Genomic DNA, 18,464 nt, shown 5'->3' with positions numbered 1-18,464 from the left:
CCACTTGAAAGTCTTGGGTTTTGGAGAGGCAAGCCTTGGGAGGCATTTGAGCACAAGAGGATCGTGATCATATACATCTACTCTGTTCCTACACCTTGAATAGGCAGGAAAGCCAACTAGCCAACTGTCTCACCTCCCTGCAGTCGGGCCTTCTGGAACTTCCCTCAAAGCAGCTCCCTCAGATCACTGTTTGAAGTGGCATCAACACCCTGCCCCACCCTCCAGCCCTTACAAGTTTTCTTTTCTTCCTGACACCAACCACATCACAATACAGAACGGTTTTTTTACTGTCCTCTCCCTTCCCCCAACTCCCTGAGGCCAGGGCCCTTAATCTGTCCAGCCCCCAGTCCCCAGCCGAGCATGGAGAGAATTTCTCGTGCAAGTCTCCTGCAGTGCCGCTCCTGGCCTCAGGGTTCTTTAAATTGTTTTTCTGGTTTCTGCCGAATTGTCCTCCGGAGAACTGAGGACAGCCTTAACCACGGTATCTAAAGTAGCCCCACCCTGCCAAGGGCCTTCCACAGTTACACTCATGGCCTCCATCTGTCCCCAGTTCCCACCTGGGCCTCAGCTTGCCCAGATGTTACCTGAGTTGGTTTCTGCACTGCCATCTTCTGACCACCCAATTAAAGAAGCTCACCAATCAGTCCCGTCTCCCCCAACCCCACTACCTTTATTTTATTCCTTTTACAACACCCATCAAGTCCCAAAGGATATTGTTGATGTATTTGCTCAGGTATACCCTATTCTGCCCCTCCCAGCTCCCTTAGAATGTAGGTTCTAAGAGGGCAGAAGCCCAGTCTGTCTTGTTCACCAATAGAACCCCCATTCCTTCACAGTGCAGTCAACAAATGTGTACTGAGCTCCTGCGATGCACATTCTTTCAATAGATATTGGCAGGGGGCCTAATTGTGCCCAGGATTAAGCCTTGAGGATCTAGTGGGACACAGAGGCCCAGAAAGTCCCCGCCTTTAGTGAATCCGTGTGGAAGGAGTGTATTCTGTCTGAGCCTAGAGCAGCGAGGTTCCTCAGCCCCTGGGAACAGCTGGTTTGTCTTTCCAGACCTCAGTTTCCTCCTCTGTGAAATGGGACTGCAGGGCGGCCTGCCTCCAGTGCATCCCAGCTGCTGCTCTCCGAGGTTTTATCCTGGTGCCTGGCTGCCGCCCGAGAGCATGATCTCAAGATTTTAAGTAGGGGAGGTGGGGTTGGGACTGCAGGAGAGGGGTGGGAATGTGCGCGTGAAGGGGACTGGGGGGAGGGGCAAAGGCCAAGCTCTGCCTTTAACTCCACTTCGAGCCTCAGTTTCTTCTTCCTAAAATGGGCGTCCCGGACGCCCCCACCTCGGAGACGGTGGATGGGATCTAAGCGGCCGACCACCCGCAGTGCTGACTTCACAGTCCGCCAGCCCGCAAACGACCACGTGGGGCGGCGGCCGCGTCGGAACCCAGGATGGGCGGCTCGCGGCCCGCCCGAGCCTGTGCAGCCGGGACGCCGGCGGAAGTGGGGGCGCCAGCACGCGGGCCTCGGTGAGTTCGGGGTGTTGGTGGTGGGTGTCCCGCGCCTTCCCTCTCCGCTGTCCTGGCCCGGGACGCCCACCCGCGGGCAAGGCTGGACTGGCAGGGACGGGCAGGTCCGCGTCCGCAGCGCTCGCTGCGTGACGGGCCGGTCCCCGAACGCCTGCAGCGCGGACTCTGGTCGGAACGCCGGAACGGGGACTGGCCCGCGCCGGAGGTGAGGTGGGGAGCCGGGGGAGAGTGGGAAATAATGAAGTTGACGGTAACAGTCACAACGGCAGCAATCTGCCGACCCGCCTTCCCCGGGGTGGACTCCCTGGCCCATCTGAGCTGAGAGGTTGGAGGACTGGCCAGCCCTGGGCGAAGTGGGGAGTGGACGCCTGGGGGCCGGGAGGACATGCTTAGTATAAGAAAAGGAGAGCGATGAGGTGATCAGCGAGGAATCGAAAGGAAACCAACCGGCCCAGGGGTGAAGGGGAGGGGAAAGGCTCTCAGAAGGCCCCGTTGCACTGATATGCAGATGGACCAGCCCTTGGGGGTGTGGGGTGTGGACGTGTCACCACGTGGGTTAACTAGGTCTGAGGGCCTTGTGGTTAACGTGGTAACTCAGCTGGTTCCCTGCCCTGGCAATTGAAGAGGTAGGTGGCTGAACCTTTGTCTGCAAATTTAATCCATTCCCATGTGCTTGAAAGAGAACCCCTAAGGAAGGAGATCTGAGTCTCCTGCCTGGGCCGTTGATCCCAGTGATGGGGTCTTGAGTCAAACTAATTGTTTTTTCAGGTAGTGGGGGATGGGTTTGGACAGTGTTCCTGAACCCTTCCAGCAGGAAATCCTTGGCTTGGAGACGGAAAGGATAAAGGGCTCTGGGTTCTGTCACCAGGGAGAGTGGATAGTGCCTGCTCTTGCCTTGGGAACACCCGGTGTGGCCTTTCTCAGACCACTTTCTTCTCAGGTCGCACCTTGGCTCCAAACCGCAGGCTCCCCTGTGCTGGCTGAAAAAAAACCTGCCCTTCTGCACAGGGCAGGGCGTTGGCCCCGCTCTGTTGTCACATCCACCTGGGTTTGCTCCCATTTCCTGACACCAGCTTGTCCCCAGCACATGATTTGACATTTCCCAGCTCCAGTTTCCTTTTCAGAAAAATGGGGATTGCCCTAGCATGGCCAGATCTGTTTGTTATCCACCCTGCCCCCCATGGAGAGAGCAAAGCTCTACACTGGCCCACCCTGAATTTCATTTTATCCAGGGGATTTTATTAAGTGGCCAAGTCCTTTGGCCACTTGCTTAATTTCCACAAATTCTCTTAAATACTAATCCTAGAGACTAGGGTGTTTCTCTTAGAACATTTAACTATTAACCTAGGTCAGGGAGAGCCCTGGGGCTGATGACCCTGGACTAAGCTTGGTCAGATCCCTGAGAAAATGTATATACCTCCTTAATCCCATTTACTGTGGCTGTGGTCAGATATGTTAGAAAATGTATATACATCCAGTTAATCCTATTTTCTGTGGTCTTCCCGATCAGGCAAAAACCTGGGCGCCTTCCAGTGGCTCAGCTTTTTCCCTTAATCCATCAGCAAATAGCGAGGGCTCTCAACTTTCAAAACAAACCCTAATCTGACCGCTTCTAAAACCCCCACTGTCACCATCCCATCTCAGGCACCATCATCATCCACCTGCCTCACTGGGCACCCCTGCTTCAGCTGTGTCCCCCACTGTCCGTTCTCTGTGCAGCAGGCAGAGGGATCCTGTGAAAGAAAACTAAGTCAAGTCCTGCCCTGGCTGGTGTGGCTCAGTGGATTGAGTGCCAGCCTGTGAACCAAAGGGCCAGAGGTTCGATTCCCAGTCAGGGCACGTGCCTGGGTTGCGGGCCACGTCCCCAGTTGGGGGCGCACGGGAGGCAACCGCACATTGATGTTTGTCTCCCTCTCTTTTTCCCTCCCTTCTTCTCTCTCTAAAAATAAATAAATAAAATCTTTAAAAAGAATCAAAACAAAAAACTAAGTCAAGTCCTGTCCCTCCTCTGCTCAGAACTTCCTATGGCTCACCCAGAGTAGAGGCCCAGGTTCTCACCAGGGTCCTTGGGGCCCCTGAACATTCTGCCTCTGCCCTCACCTCTGCCCCCAGCTCTTTCCCCTCAGATCTCTGCATGGCTCCATTACTTATTTCATTTTGGTCTGTGTTCACGGGTGACTTTATCAGAGGGATCTCCCCTGATCTCCCTTCTTTCTGGAAACCGCCCTCTGGGCTCCTGAGGCCCTGGGGCTCCTTCATTCCAGCCCTGCCTACTCTGGGTCATCATTGTCTAGAGACAAGTCTGTGCCACCCACTGGACTGTGAGCCCATGAGGGCAGGGCCGGGCTGTTCCAGTCACAGCTGTGTCCCCGGCACGACCCAGCATGGGCTGGGCACAGAGCAGGCATTCAGATAATGTGGGCAGGTGAATCTTTACATTCCCTTAATGAAACTTTTTTCCTTTCCTTTTTTCTTCAATGAATATTTACAGACCTCCCCCATACCAGGCCATAAGTGGGGCTAGGGATGAAGTTGTGAGTAATCGAATATGTCTCTTGTCTTAAAGGCTGTGTTCTGGGGGAGAACAGACACTGCATAGGAAAGCAGGTAAATACTTTTTATCAGAAGGTGATGGTGTTATGAAGATAATGTGGGGTGAAAAGGCTACTGTTTTTCTCCATGTGAAGGTGGTGTTTGACCTGTGACCTGAGCAAGCTGGGGGAGGAAGGTGGACCGTGTCTCTGGAAATACGTATATGTCTCTCATCTGGTAGAGGATTCTAGGCAGTAGGAACAGCATGTGCAAAGGCCCTGAGTCAGGGATGTGCTTGACATGTTCAAGGACCAACAGTGAGCAAAGGGGGAAGGACTGAGAGATGAGGTCAGAGAGGTGACTGGTCCTTGTGTGACCTTTGTAAGGACTTTGGCTTTTGCTTTGGGGGAGGCCAGGGCAGGGGCGGGCTTTGGGCAGCGGAGGGATGTGATCCGACTTAGTTCTAACAGGCTCTCTCTGACAGCTGTGTGGGGCAGAGACTGTGGGGTGAAGGCGGAGGCAGGGAGACCACTGGAGAGGTGACGGCAATAGTCCAAGTGGGAGGTTCTGGTGGCTGGAAGGAGGAGGGGGCAGAGTGGGGGAATGAGAAATTGCCAGATTCTGGATGCATTTTTTAAGGTGGAGCTGACCAGCTTTACTGATGGACTAGATGTGGGTAGGAGAGAAAATGCCGAGTCTGGAGACTGGGATGTCCTCTGTGTGATCCCTGGCCTCCCCCCAGAGATTCTCCCTTCTCCCAACACCCTAGGCGGTCTTTTCTGTGCTTCTTTTCACAGACGAGGAACCGGAGCAGAGAGGCTGCTGACAATGTTGCAGAGACCTGCCAGATCCCTGGTAGTGAATCTGGGGCTAGGATCCACTGGTCTCCCCAAGTCCGTCTCCATATCCTCCCTCCCGGTGGAAAGCTGTGGCCCTGGCCCCTGCTCTTGCATGGCCCAGTTGCTAAGACTGGGTTTTACATTTTAAGTGACTGGGAAAAAAAAATGTTGTGGCGGGTGAAATTATATGAAATTCAGATTTCACTGTCCCACTAAGTAAGGTTTTTCAGAGCATAGCCATGCCCATGTTCATTGTTTATGTTTTATTTATGGCTTTCCTGCCACTGTGGCCGAGCTAAGAAGTTGTGACAGAGACCCTATGGCCCATGAAGGCTAAAATGTTTACTGTTGGCCCTCTACAGAGAAGATGGCAGACTTTGCCAATAAGAAATAGATGGGGCCTCCCATGGGACTTGGCAGATAGTTCCACAGGGGCCTGGGAAAGATCTGGCCCAGGGACAGAAAGGTTTGGGGAGTGGGTGACAGTAAGGACAGGAGAAGGAGTTCAGGTTCCTGAGGGGGAACGCTCATCTTTTTTAAGGGACATGGAAGCATTACAATACATCTCTTGCTTTTTAAAGTTTACTTGAATAGCTTGTACAGATACAAGGGACAGAATTCAAAGGGCACAAAAAGGCAGACAGCTCAAAGTCCCTCGGCCCAGGCTCGTCGTGGGCTGAAGGATGGAGTGACGGGTGTTCCCATTTTGCTTGGTTCTGTCCAGCTGCTCTCTCTGAGGCCATCCTGACAGCCCGGCCACAAGGGATTTGAAGAAGTTCCTCCACAGCTGCACCAATACGAAGCTTCATCTGCTGGGAGGTGCAGAATCCTACAGCCTTGTAGCCCTAATTTGCATTTCTCAGGTCCTCAGTGAGGTTGTATGACTATGTCACAATCTTTTTTTTTTTTTTTTTTTTTTTAATAGGGAGGGAGAAAGGGAGGGAGAGAAACGTCAATGTGTGGTTGCCTCTTGCATGCCCCCAACTGGGGACCTGGCCTGCAAGGCATGTGTCCTGACTGGGAATCGAACTGGTGACTTTTCAGTTCTCAGGCTGGCACTCAGTCCACTGAGCCACACCTGCCAGGGCTACAATCGTTTCTTTTTTAAAGACATTTTTTTTCTTTTTTTAGATTTTATTTATTTATTTTCAGAGAGCGGGAAGGGAGGGAGAAAGGGAGGAAGAGAAACAATGATTGCTTTCCTCTCGCACACCCCAACCCAGGCATGTGCCCCGACTGGGAATCTAACCAGTGACCTTTGGTTCACAGACTCATGCTCAATCCACTGAGCCGCAGCAGCCAGGGCCTCAGTAGCAATCTTTCTTTCCCCCTTTCCCACCTGTTTGTTGGTGATTCTCAACTAGAGACATTTGGTTTCCTTGTCCCCCGGGGGACATTTGGCAAGGTATGGAGACCTTTTTTTTTAAATGGCTTTATTGACATGTAATTCTTATACCATGCAGTTCACCAATGGAGACAGTTTTGCTTGTCACAACTTGGGGCGCTTCTGACATCCAGTGCGTAGGGGCCGGGGTGCTGCTAAAATCCTATACCTATGTGCAAGACAGTCCCCACAACACAACAAAGAACGATCCAGCCCAGTGTCAGTAGTGCAGAGGGTGAGAAACCCTGGCCTACAGCCTTGGCCCATTTCTCAGCAGGGTCCTATCTTGCAAGGAGCTCACAGTTGAGCTGCAGAAACAGGGAGAGCCTAACAAAAAAGAGACAATCTCAGTCATTGCCGAACCGTGAGTGATGCCTAATATTTGTCCGTCACTTAAGTTAATCACTTTATTTTATTAAAAAAAAATTTTTTTTTAAAGATTTTATTTATTTACTTCTAGAGAGAGGGGAAGGGAGGGAGAAAGAGAGGGAGAGAAACATCAATGTGTGGTTGCCTCTCACACACCCCCAGCTGGGGACCTGGCCCACAACCCAGGCCTGTGCCCTGACTGGGAATCAAACCTTTTGGTTCTCAGGTCAGCACTCAATCCACTGAGCCACACCAGCCAGGGCCTATTTTATTTTATTTTTAAGATTTTATTTATTTTCAGAGAGAGGGGAAGGGAGGGAGAAAGGAAGAGAAACATCGATGTGCAAGGGAAACACAGATCAGTTGCTTCCCACGTGCCCCCAACTGGGGACCTGGTCAGAAACTCAGGCATGTGCCCTGACTGGGAATGGAACCTGCAGCCTTTCAGTTTGCAGGCCGGCACTTAATACACTGAGCCATACCAGCAAGAGCTATTTTTATTTTATTTTATATTTCATTTCATTTTTCATTTCTTTTCATTTCATTTCACTTCCATTCAATTTTTATAGAGAGGGAAAGCAAGGGAGAAAGAAAGGGAGAGAAACATCAATGTGTGGTTGCCTCTCTGGCGCCCCCAACTGAGGACCTAGCCCGCGTCCCAGGCGTGTGCCCTGGCGTGGAGTCAAACCAGCACCCCTTCAATCCACTGAGCCACAGCAGCGATGGCTATTTTATTTTTATTAATTGATTTTGGGGAGAGAGAGAAACATTGATTTGTTGCTCTACTTATTTATGCATCCATTGGTTGAGTCTTGTATGTACTGTGACTGGGGATCGAACCTGCAACCTTGGCGTATCGGGACAGTGCTCTAACCAACTGAGCTACACAGCCAGAGCTCACAGTCTTTCTTCCTTTTTCTTTTATTGTAAGGCATCCTTTTTTAAAAAATATTTATTCATTTTTAGAGAAAAAGGGGAAGGGAGGGCGAAAGGAGAAAAACATTGATCAGTTGCATCTCTTGCGCCCTCAACTGGGGACCTGTACCCTGACTGGGAATCAAGCAATCGACCTTTCAGTTCACAGGCTAGTGCTCAACCCACTGAGCCAGGGCTTGCTTTCTTTCTTTCTTTCTTTTTTTCATATTAAATATTTTATTTGTATGCTGCTGCCAGTGTATATAAAATAATCATCCTTGTGAAATAGAAATTCCTGAAGATTCAGAGGGGTAGATGTTAAGGACTGACAAAAGCATAAGTTTGTATAGTGTGGCAGGTGTTACAGGGATAAGCTTTTTGCACAGGCTTCAAATTTTGCTCTTTGAATATTCATTGGGTCATGAAAAGTGGTAAGAACACTTTCAAAGACTCATTTCACTACAAAAAGGAATAGACTTCCTGAGGTCTGATGGGATATGTACTTGAAGATACTTCAATCAGCAGGGGGTCATATTGAGCATTCTGCAGACAGAATTGTTTCAGATCTGCAGCTGCCCAGGAAACCTTCATGGGATTGAGCCGAAGAGCTGTTGAACCACGTTTCTCATCACAGTGATGCTGGAGGAACAAGACCGGTGCACACAAGAGCTGGGCAGATTTGTCAGTAGTGGGTTGGTCTGTAGATGGTCCCCCGTTAATTATTTTATTATTTTTTTTAAGATTGTATTTATTTATTTTTAGAGAGAGGGGAAAGGGAGAAAAACATCGGTGTTTGGTTGCCTCTTGCACATCCCCAACTGGGGACCTGGCCTGCAACCCAGGCATGTGCCCTGACTGGGAATCGAACTGCTGACTCTGGTTCACAGGCTGGCACTCAATCCACTGAGCCACACCAGCCAGGGCCCCAATTAATTGCTTTACAGAGGAGAGGACGGTGCCACAGAGAGAGTGGTGCAGAGTGGTGCAGTTGCTGAACCATGGGACCTCTTTTCCTCCTATCCCCAAAGCCAGTTCCTTATATACTGCTTGCTCTGTTTGAGAGAGGGCTAAACATTGTATATTAGTCCCCAGGACAACCATGGGAGGTAGTCCCTTTCATCATTCCCATTTTGCCTATGGTCACACAACAATACTAATAACAACTGTAAGTAACTAGCTTTTATGGAGAACCTGATATGTAGCAAGCCCTGTCCTGCATGAGCCAGTTGAATCCTCATAACAAGCAGGGGTGGCAATTGATGCTATTTCTCCATACAATGGAAGAGGAAACTGTCTCTTGCTTGAGGTCACTCTGCTAAGCAGGCCTGGGAGCTTAATCTCCACCTCATTCATTGGGTAGGAGCCTGGTGTCTGTGCCACTGTTCCAGGAGCCAAGGCTACTTGGAAGGGGGCGGGCCTGGAGGGAAGCAAGGTTGCTGCCTATGGGCGGGACCCATGTAGCAGGGGAGACGGACCCAATCAGAACGATAAATATACAATATCATGTCTAGGAGGGGTCTGTACTGCAAAGAATGATGAGGCTGACCGAGGAGATGCAGAGGGAGGAGGGGCAGATCAAGCTTTAAGACGGGGTGGTCAGGGAAGGGGGAAAGGAGAGAGGGCAGAGGGAACCGCAAGTGCCGCACAGAGAAGAGATTGCAAGTGAGCGCAAGGACTAGCGAAGAGGCCAGCGTGGCTGGGGGGCGGGCAAGCTGTGGTGATGTCCAAAGAAGGGGTCCAGAGCAGGTTTGCCTTGAGGGCAGTTATGAGAATTTTGACTTAAGCCACCAGAAGTCTCTGAGCAGAGAAGGGATGTCATCTGACTCAGGTCCCTCTGGCTATGTGTTAGGACGGGGAGGTGGGGGGAGGGGTGCCAGTGAAGAGCTGGCTTCAACAGTCCAGGCAGGAAGTGACGGTGGCTACATCAAGATATGAATATATGAAATTTCCCCTCAGCTTTTCTTTTTCTTTAATGACCTTGATAGTTTTGAAGAATCCAGGCTAACTTTTTTTTTTTTTTTTTTTTAATTAAGAAAAAGCGTTATTGTGAGGTTGACTGGCTGGGAGATGGGAAGCAGGCTAATTATTATTATTATTTTTTTTTTTTTTTTTGGTAGGATGTTTCTCATTTTATTAGATTGATCAGACACAGTTGTTCCTCATGATTAGATTCAGGTAACCCACACACCTGTATCCTCTCCTCAATATCACATCAGGAGGTGCCTGGTATCTGTCCATCCTATTACTGCACATATTAGCTTTGATACCAAAGTGAAGCCAGGTTCCTCCACTATGAAATTACTCTTTATAATGAATATCTTGTGAAGAGGTACTTTTAAGACTATATAGATATCTTGGACCTCATCAGACATTTCCCCACATATTTTAGCATCTATTGATGATTTTAGCTGCCCTTTTAGAATAAGAAAGAACTTTCCTTCTCCTTTGTTTACTTTTTTGTGTTTATAATTAGCAGGGACTCATGGATTTGTTTACTCAAAGGATTATCTGTAATTGTCATATTTAAATGTCCAAATAATTCCAGACTTGGCCAGTGGGAGCCCTTCCAGACTGGCTCCTTTGTGATGGGGAATTTATCTGAAAGACAGTGCTTCCTGATGGATTGGATGGACCGTGTGAGAGAGAGGAGAGGAGAGGAGGCAGGGATTGGTTCTTTCAGCACGTATTTATAGCCAGGAACTGGGGATAAAGACGTGATAAAAGCAGACAAAAGTCCTTGCTCTCCTAGGCCTCATGACTGGTGGGGCCAGTTCCTGGAAAGCAGGGACTGGTGGAGAGATGGCGCGGATTTTAGGGGGGGGGGGCGGTCAGGAGGTTGGCTTTGGGTTGGATGAGCTGAGATGCAGCAGACAAGCCTCTGCACCCAGTCCTCCCTCCTCCTGTCATCCCACCTCCCCATGTAATGGCTCCTTGCTCTTCTTCACCAACAGCCTGGACAATGCAGACTCCACTGGCCAGTCCCGTGCCTGTACTCCGGCTCCCCCGGGGCCCTGATGGCTGGAGCCGAGGCTTTGCCCCTGATGGACGTAGGGCCCTCCTGAAGCCAGAGGTTTCTGAAACCCCAGAGTCTTCCACAGTTCACGAATCTCGGGAGTCCCAGGAACAGAAGGCCCGAGCCACCCTCCGGGAGCGCTACCTCCGTAGCTTGCTGGCCATGGTGGGTCGCCAGGTCAGCTTCACTTTGCATGAGGGTGTGCACGTGACCGCCCAGTTCGGAGCCACTGACCTGGACGTGGCCAACTTCTACGTGTCGCAGCTGCAGACTCCGATAGGTGTGCAGGCTGAGGCACTGCTCCGCTGTAGTGACATTATTGCATATACCTTCAGGCTATAAAGACGTTATTGTAGTCACCTTCTGCCTTAGGCCTAGCCACAGACTCCCAGGTCTTCAACTGTTCTGGATCTCTGAGCCTCGTAGAGTTTGGAACTCCCTTGAAATTTTGAGCCAAGCTCCAAGCAACTCTGGTTTCTTTGGATCTCCAGGGTCTAGTCAGTAAAATTCTGCAACCTCAGGAGTCCTAGATCCCGTTGAAAGGAATGCTCCCTAATGGCTGGTGGTGGGGTGGGGTGAGAAAGGGGGCAGTGGGAATAAGTGAAGGTAAATTGCAGAGTGGGAAATTGTTTATTATAGAAGTTACAGCCCTGGCCAGGTAGCTCAGTTGGTTAGTGTCATCCCAATATGCCAAGGTTGCGGGTTTGATTCCAGGTCAGGGCACATACAATAAAAACCAATGAATGCATAAATAAATGGAACAACAAATGGTTGGTTTTTTCCCTCTATAAATGAATAAATAAAGTTGCAAAAGTTCAGCCTCCCAGAAGAAACTCCAATATTCCCCTCCTGCCAAAGAACCAATTATTCCAGGAAAATCCGCCTCCTGTCCTTGTTTTTGTTTTATAAAGTGTACCCTATGGGGATGGAGCCAGACATAGGAGGTGGTAGGGTAGCTGTTCAAGGACTGAATCCCGTGGAGAGGGGGGACACATCACTTGGTTGGGAGGAACTTGGATAAAAAAGTGCGGGGATTGGATTGTCCCTACTCTCGGGGAATGGCTGGAGCGACCTGGACGCCAGGCTTGCCTGATTTAGACTAGATTTCTTTATTGGGTGGGTGGGGATATACAAAGGAAGAGAAGTGCATCGCTCTGGGTTACATGGCGGTGCGCTCCTGCCTGGGTTGGTGCAGACGACGCACCACCGCAGATTCGCTTACCCCCACGCCCTGTGCGGGCGCCATTGAGAAAAGGCTGAGGATTCGGGGTTAGGGTGAAGCTTCCTCTTCTCCATTTCGCTCCAGCTTTCTGGCATGGCTGTCCATATCACTTGATTCACTTAACCCCGTCTTTAGTATTTTGGCGGATTCGCTTTAAAAAATCGATTTCTTCCCCGTTTGTAACTCCATCAACTTAAGAATTTAAGTGAAGATTCTATTCACTATGCATGAGATTTGCTTCGTCTTCGGTCACGAAAGTGCGGCAGCCGATGATATCGAAGACAAGGGGAGTCTCACGTTGGTTCATGACGCCACCTCAAGCGAATCCCTGGCCTAGCTATCGAGTTGCCTTGGCAACGACGTCGTTCGCTCCTCCCCAAGCATCTTTTTCTGGCCTTCGCCCCGCCTTCCCCCACTCCCGAGTTGCGGGTTGAGCTGTGAAAGCAGGGCGAAAGTGCGGAGGCGAATGTTAAGTGATTGAATTGAGCCTGGCGCAGGGGGCCGTGGGGGGCGTGGCTTGAGCTCGTGCCGGTTCCTCCGGGCTTAGCGATCTACCTGCTCCATCGCCCGGAATTTTGGTTGGCAGATTCAACCCTTGCTTTTGGAATTCCTGCCTTTGCCCACCCCTACCCTCTTTTTAAATCAAGGCTATGATACTCTTCATGGGCTCATGTTTATTTTAGTTTAGGAATTGAAATTGTATCTTATACAACGCTATCCAAATAGAGAATTATTGACGAAACTGCGACCTGCAAATGGAAGGCTAGAGACTAGCACGGGTTGGTCTCCAGGTAGATGGTCCCTCTGTCACCATCCATCACCTGTACTCATATGTTCAACACAGCTCATATCAACTTTCCTTTCAAGTTCTCCACGCCTTTACCTCTCGCCTTGTCAGTTACCCTAGCCCGCTCAAACAGATGTCTTTCATTTCTATTAACTCCACTGCTTTCTGCAGTGCCTGAGCTCGTGACGAATGTGTGAGAGCCTGAACCAGTTCTGTAGACCGGGGCGGGAAGGCGGGCGGCCGGGTGGGAGGCTCAGGTTCGCGCTTGCGCGCTGCTCTGGGAGACGGCGTCCATCTCACCCCGCCTCTCCCGCTCTGCAGTTCCAGCTCTGCGGATTCAGTGCTCACGCTTCTTTTTCCCGTGGCCCTTGCTCGCTTTTGTTCCCCACCTTCAGCAGCCCGCGAGGCAGCTCTACCAGCAGATAGCTTAAATTTATTTTTTGCTTTTCTTAGCACGCGGCGGGCTCACCAGCCTTTATCGAAAGTGCGGCTGCGAACGAGCTGGCGCGCGCGAGGCTCGGGGGAGGCGCGCTTCGGCTCGCGGCGGCGACGACAACGACGACCAGTAAAGTGGACAGAGGCGGCGCCTGAAGGAGCGGCGGAGCCCATGCCCCGGGACGGCGGGCGGGCCCGGAGAGACAAGTCTGGGGCCCGGGGCATGTCCCCGGGGCCCCCGTGAGGAGGTGGCGGCGGCGGCGGCGATGGAGATCCCGTCGCAGGAGGCGCCGCCCGGGCAGGGCGCGGACGGCGACGCCGAGGAGGCCCCCGCCGAGGCCGCCCCCGCCGAGGCCCAGTCTCCCAGCCCAGCATCGCCCCCGGCCGACGGACGCCTCAAGGCTGCGGCCAAGCGCGTCACGTTCCCTTCCGACGAGGATATCGTGTCCGGAGCGGTGGAGCCCAAAGACCCTTGGAGACACGGTAACTACAGCCGGGGGGCGGGGGCGGGCTCGCGGGGGTCTTGGGAGTCAGTGCAACGCCCCAGCAAGGACGTGGTGCTCAATAAGTTGCATCTCGTGATGATTTAAGGAGACAGTCGTCAATTTAGAGCTGGAGGGCGTTAGGGAAGAGGGTGGCTTTTGGGTAGGGAAGGTGAAAAGTAGCTGGTTTATGGCCCCTCCCCCGCCTGATAGGGATGCTGAATGTGATCAGTATAGGAATTAAAACGATGAGCAATTAAAAGAAAGTTTGGTGGCTTGGGAGACTTGGGAGGACGTTAGCCTTGGAGTTCGTCGTTCCTCCCAGGGAAGGACAGAGAGAGCTGTCAGGGGGGGAAGAATGGGTCAACACCGGCGCTGAAAGGGCAGTTGGAGGAGTCTGATGGGCCCGTGGGGATGGAAGGACATTAAGTCTGGGTCTACAAGCCTCCGGACAAGGGGTGACCGAAAGGAGACGGAGGAATGAATCTGCACTGTGGCCGTAGAGGAGTCGTCAGTCCTGCCTGGAGTTGGGAAAAGAGAGTCAAGGTAGAACTCCCAGAAAAGGAGCAGAGATGGTGGTCGATTTGGGGATGGGTAAGATAGTCAGAGGAGGTGGTAGACCTTGGTATTAAGAAGAAAAGTCCCCACATGCCTCTGACTCCCCCTAAACGGGAAGCAGAATATTGTCAGTCATTCAGTAGCAGAGGAACTTGGGGTCTGGTTATAGAAGGATCTTTTTTTTTTTTTCCTTCTTCCTCTGAGAAAGAGCTGGGGAATTGGAGTTGCCCGTCAGTGGAAGGCGAGGACATGGCAGAAACTGGGTGGCTTGAGGTGTTGGGGAAGGACGCAAATGTATGGATTACAGGTCCCCTGGAGAAAGAAGGCCCGGCCAGGGGTAGATCTGGAAGAGCAGCCGGCTGGAGGAGTGTGTTTCACCCATGGCACTGGGAAGGTGGAAAGTCGCTCTGGTGCTGGAGAAGTCTGGCAGGGCGGGGTGGGGAGCCCACAGAGAGAGGGAGCAGGTGGGCCCGGCTCTGCAGAAGTTGGTCTGTTGGCCCAGGGGGATGAGGCGGGCCTGTTGCTCATCCGTGAGCAGTGGAGGAATTGGCGGCTTTGCCATGAGAGTGAGAAAAATGGTAACTGGAAGCTGAGCACGCAGGGAGCCCGCCCTTGATGCCGCTGTGGCCAGGGACTGTTAAAGAGACGGGTTAATTTAAGATTCTGGGCATTGGGAGCCGGCCAGGTTCTAGGGCTCTAGACCCCAGGGACAGACGGTCCCTTTTTGCTTGGAGGGCTTGGGGTGCTGAGGAAGGGAAGGGTCGGAATGGGCCTGGGTTGTAGCACGGGGTTCAGTCCAGAGAGTGGAGAGCAGGAGGAGAGGGACCTTGAGAGGCAGAGCAGCGGGTCCAGTTCACATCGTGCCTTCCATTTACCCAGTTCATGACCGGAGGCCGGTAACCTAGCTCCTCTGAGCCTCAGTTTCCCCATCTGTAGAGCGGGTGATAATACCCGTGCCGTGGGGCTTAAGAGAGGACTAAGATTGTGTGTGCAAAGTGATTGGCCAGGATGAGCCTTCTTGAAGTTGCAGTTATTCTTGGTCACTTTAGGGGTGGTGTTAGGTGATATTGGTCATTTTAGGGGTCAGTCTAGAGGCATTGGTTCATGGGGTTGGGCCCTGGAGGTGTCCGCCTCACAAGCTTCCAGGTGGGGGCAGAGATGGGAGTCAGGTACTGGGCCTGGGGCAAGGGGAAGGGAAGATGGTCATTTTGTGGGCTGGAGGGTCGCGGGGGGCAGTTGGAGAGTTTGGCCCGGTGTGGGGGTGTCTGGGCTGCAGGTTCTCCAAAGAGGCGCAGCGGCGCGCCCCCAGCTGTCTGGCCTCGATAAGCCGTCTGTCTCCCCTCAGCCCGCTGTTCTCGCTCTGCAAATGGCGCCCATTTCTGCTGTGCGGTAGTGGGTGAGGGTTAAGTAAGATAGTGCTTGTAAGTTCCTGCCACGCAGATAGCAGCTGTGCGATCGGGGCAGAGCCGTTTCTCTTTGTTTGTTTGCGGTTTTTTGTTTGCTTTCCGTGGGCAGTCTTGGAGAAGCAGTGAGGGGGTTTGAGGGGAGGGAAGAATGTGAAGAAAGAGGGCCGGTGGGTGTCTGGCTGATGGGTCTGTGCTGGGCAAGGGGCGGGGGTGATGACCACTTACACGCTGGGAAGTCTCGTTCCTAGAAGTTTGGCAAGGGGCTGGTCAGGACTCCCACTCCGGACAAGTCAGCGGCTCTCAGACGGAGAGGTGGTGACATGGAGAAATGGGGTGATTTGGGGGCTGAAGAGTGGGTCTCTGTCAGCTGGGGAGGGGGTGAGGAGTTGGCCTGGCAGCGAAGGAGCTGGGTGATCTTGGGTCCCTGGCAGGGAAGGGGTCATTGATGGAGGGGGTGACTTTGGACAATGGGATTTGCAGGACAGGAAGCTGGAGGGCCTGTCAAAGCTGAGGAGCAGGGGGCTAGTTCTGTGCCTGGGGAGGACAGTGGTGTTGCTGGCTGGCCTCGGACTGAGGGAGGTGGAGACTTGCCAGGATACAGAAGGGAAAAGTCGGGCCAAGAGCTGACTAGCTGAGAGGCCAAAAGGTCTTGGCTGGAGACTGCCAGGAGAAGTTGGTTGGTCTTGGAGGAGAGGGTGGGAGATTTCTTGGAGTTGGTCTGTAAGCCATGGGGAGGTACATGGGGTGTCATCTGAGCTGTGGACCTAGTGGGAAGGGGAATGGAGGAGTCATCCTGGGGCCTGCTGTTGTGACACAGTTCCAAGGTCAAGGGTGAGGAAGGAGGCAGTGGGTCTGAATTGGGAGAGAGGTCATTCAGAAGCTGTCCTTCCATCGAAGAGACGGAGCAGTTGCCTGGGCCAGCAGGTGCAGGTGCGTCCCTGGGCTGGGAGAGGGCAGCCCTAGGGGAACTGGGCCCCCGCACAGTGTGCCTGGCAGGAGAGCCTCGAGCTGGGACTGGGACTACAGTGGTGACCTAGCTGGGTGGGAGCCCCATCAGGCCCTAGCAGAGTTGGTGGCTTCCTGGAGGTGAGATGCTATGGGGGAAGGAGTTTGTGAGGGAGGGTCCCAGAGCACAGAGGGGCCTTCCCTGGCTCACGTCCCCCAGTGTCCCCGCCCACCCCAGCTCCGGAGCCTGCTTATTCTTTCCATTGTGCGAGTGGCCATCTGATCTTAGGTGTCATGTTTGTGTTCGCGTTGGTGGTCTCTCCCCCACGGGAATGGGAGAGCAGATGTTGTCCACACTCAGCCCCCTGAAGAACGTGCACTGGTTATGGTTGGATGAGCTCTCGTGAACCTGTGTGCAGCCATTCTGGGAAGGGAGGCCCGGCCAGTCAGAGTATGCTCCCAGGCCTCTGGCGGGAACACATGCCTGGCTGAGCTTCCTGTGTCCTCCTCTGTGAAATAGTGATCCCTGCCCTGCTGACCACCCAGGATGTCGGAGTCGATGAGATAAGCCTCCTTGGTTGCATGTGGATGGGAAGTGAAGCTTGGAGAGGAGGCGGGTGGAAATTGTGAGTGGCAGAGGCTGCTTCTGTACCGCCAGGCTGGGCTTTGCTCTGGGGGGCGGTGTGGAAGTGGGTGCCAGAAGAGGAGGGGCTAGCGGGCTGCAACCTACCCCACCCTGCAGTGGCAGGCCTGTGGTTCAAGCTCTCCTGAGGGCCAAGGCCAAACTTGTACCAGGAACCCTTCCAGACCAAACTGCAAGAATGACCCAAGGCTCAGCTTCTTCGTAGTTCCAGCTGCATGTTGTGTAGGGAGACGTGGGGCTTGCAAGGCAGGTGCTGGAGAGCATGTGACTCAGGCCACAGTCTGGGAGGCTTGTCTCCCCTTCCCTCTCGTCCTACCAATGACTCATTCATTCCCCACTCCCTGACCTCCAGACCAGGAGAGCCAGTCCTGGGGTGGGGGTGGGGGGTTGCCGATCAGGAAGCTCCTGGGGTGGACTGGAAGTGTCTGCAGGGTGAAGGGGCCCAGATGTGTGGCCACCTGAGCGGGGTGGGGGTGGGGTGTTGGAGGGAGCCGTGGAGGCAGTGGCCGTGGTGTTCTCACATGGGGATCAAAGAGGGTGGAAGTGCCTCACTGTTGCCATTAAAACCCGGGCTGCAGATGGAGTCCTTGAAACTGGTTGGACAGGTAGAAATGCATCTGTCGGTGGTAGAGAGAGGCCTCGGTTAAAACTCAGCTCTTTTGAGCATAGATGGTGGGGTTGCTGGGGAGTAGGGAGTGGGCTTGTTGGGGGCGGCTCTGATGCTTTTGCCCAGATTTGCATCTGGGCCCAGGCTCACCTATTGCGGGTGTTGGTACATAGACTCTCCCGTGGGATTCGGGCGTGATTTTTCTGTCTGTAAAATGCAGGGTGATGGTGAAGATTAACATAGCCATCCGTGGGTGAAGAAGGTGAAGGGATTAAACAAACAAGAAAGCCCTTGTAGACGCAGACAGTAGAGTGGTGATTAGCAGAGGGAAAGGGGGTGGGGGGGTAGAAGAGGTAAAGGGGGGATAAGTGGTGATGGCGGGGGACTGGACTCGGGGCGGTGAGCTCACAACGCAGTATGCAGCTGACGTAGTATGGAATTGTACACCTGAAAGCTTCATAATTTTATTAACCAATGTCAACCCAATAAATTCAATTAAAAAAAAACGACAGTTCATGGCGAATGCTCAGCAGATGCCTCTTACTTTTCCTGCCATCGCCAGCCCCACCTCCCCCAGCCCCCAGCCCCCAGTGTGTGTCTGCCCCCTCCTTCAAGATGCGTACCTTAGCTGTCCCTGACCGGGTGTGGGAAAGATATCCAGGCCCGATCCTATCTGTTACAAGCTGGGTGACTCTGGGCAAGTTGCCCAACCTCTCTGAGCTGAAACTAAATCAGCATGTCTTGGCCCACCAGCCTCGGAGGCCTCAAGGGCACCAAGATTCTAAACTAAAAGGGTGGTGGGGG

At 52.8% G+C, this 18,464-nt stretch overlaps 2 protein-coding genes and 1 pseudogene across 5 annotated transcripts in view; 2 read left to right on the top strand and 1 right to left on the bottom strand.

Annotated features, from left to right (window-relative positions):
- Positions 1-1,299: 1,299 nt before the first annotated feature.
- On the top strand, positions 1,300-11,127 carry GEMIN7 (gem nuclear organelle associated protein 7). Of its 4 annotated transcripts, XM_090260552.1 has the most exons (3): positions 1,530-1,728; positions 4,015-4,130; positions 10,514-11,127. In XM_090260552.1, exon 3 carries the CDS (start codon positions 10,522-10,524, stop codon positions 10,915-10,917), a length of 396 nt encoding a protein of 131 aa, XP_090116678.1. In that variant the 5' UTR covers positions 1,530-1,728; positions 4,015-4,130; positions 10,514-10,521; the 3' UTR covers positions 10,918-11,127. The 4 variants fall into 4 exon arrangements, with proteins under 4 accessions (XP_090116676.1, XP_090116678.1, XP_090116677.1 ...); XM_090260550.1 differs by lacking the exons at positions 1,530-1,728; positions 4,015-4,130 and adding an exon at positions 1,300-1,523; XM_090260551.1 differs by lacking the exon at positions 4,015-4,130.
- Positions 8,022-9,800, bottom strand: LOC149995016 (guanine nucleotide-binding protein G(I)/G(S)/G(O) subunit gamma-5 pseudogene; annotated as a pseudogene).
- A 1,783-nt stretch (positions 11,128-12,910) lies between the features above and the next one.
- The window catches only part of PPP1R37 (protein phosphatase 1 regulatory subunit 37), a 37,075-nt gene continuing 31,521 nt past the window's right edge, over positions 12,911-18,464 (top strand). The window contains exon 1 of the mRNA XM_090259494.1: positions 12,911-13,502. Coding sequence (XP_090115620.1) covers positions 13,286-13,502 — 217 coding nt within the window. The 5' untranslated portion in view covers positions 12,911-13,285. The remainder of the gene's footprint in view (positions 13,503-18,464) is intronic.

This window comes from Furipterus horrens, unplaced genomic scaffold, assembly GCF_987537825.1.
Source record: "Furipterus horrens unplaced genomic scaffold, mFurHor1.1.pri manual_scaffold_13, whole genome shotgun sequence".
NCBI classification, from domain to species: Eukaryota; Metazoa; Chordata; class Mammalia; order Chiroptera; family Furipteridae; genus Furipterus; species Furipterus horrens.
Note: the sequence above shows the minus strand (reverse complement) of the source record. Positions and strands in the feature narration are given on the sequence as shown.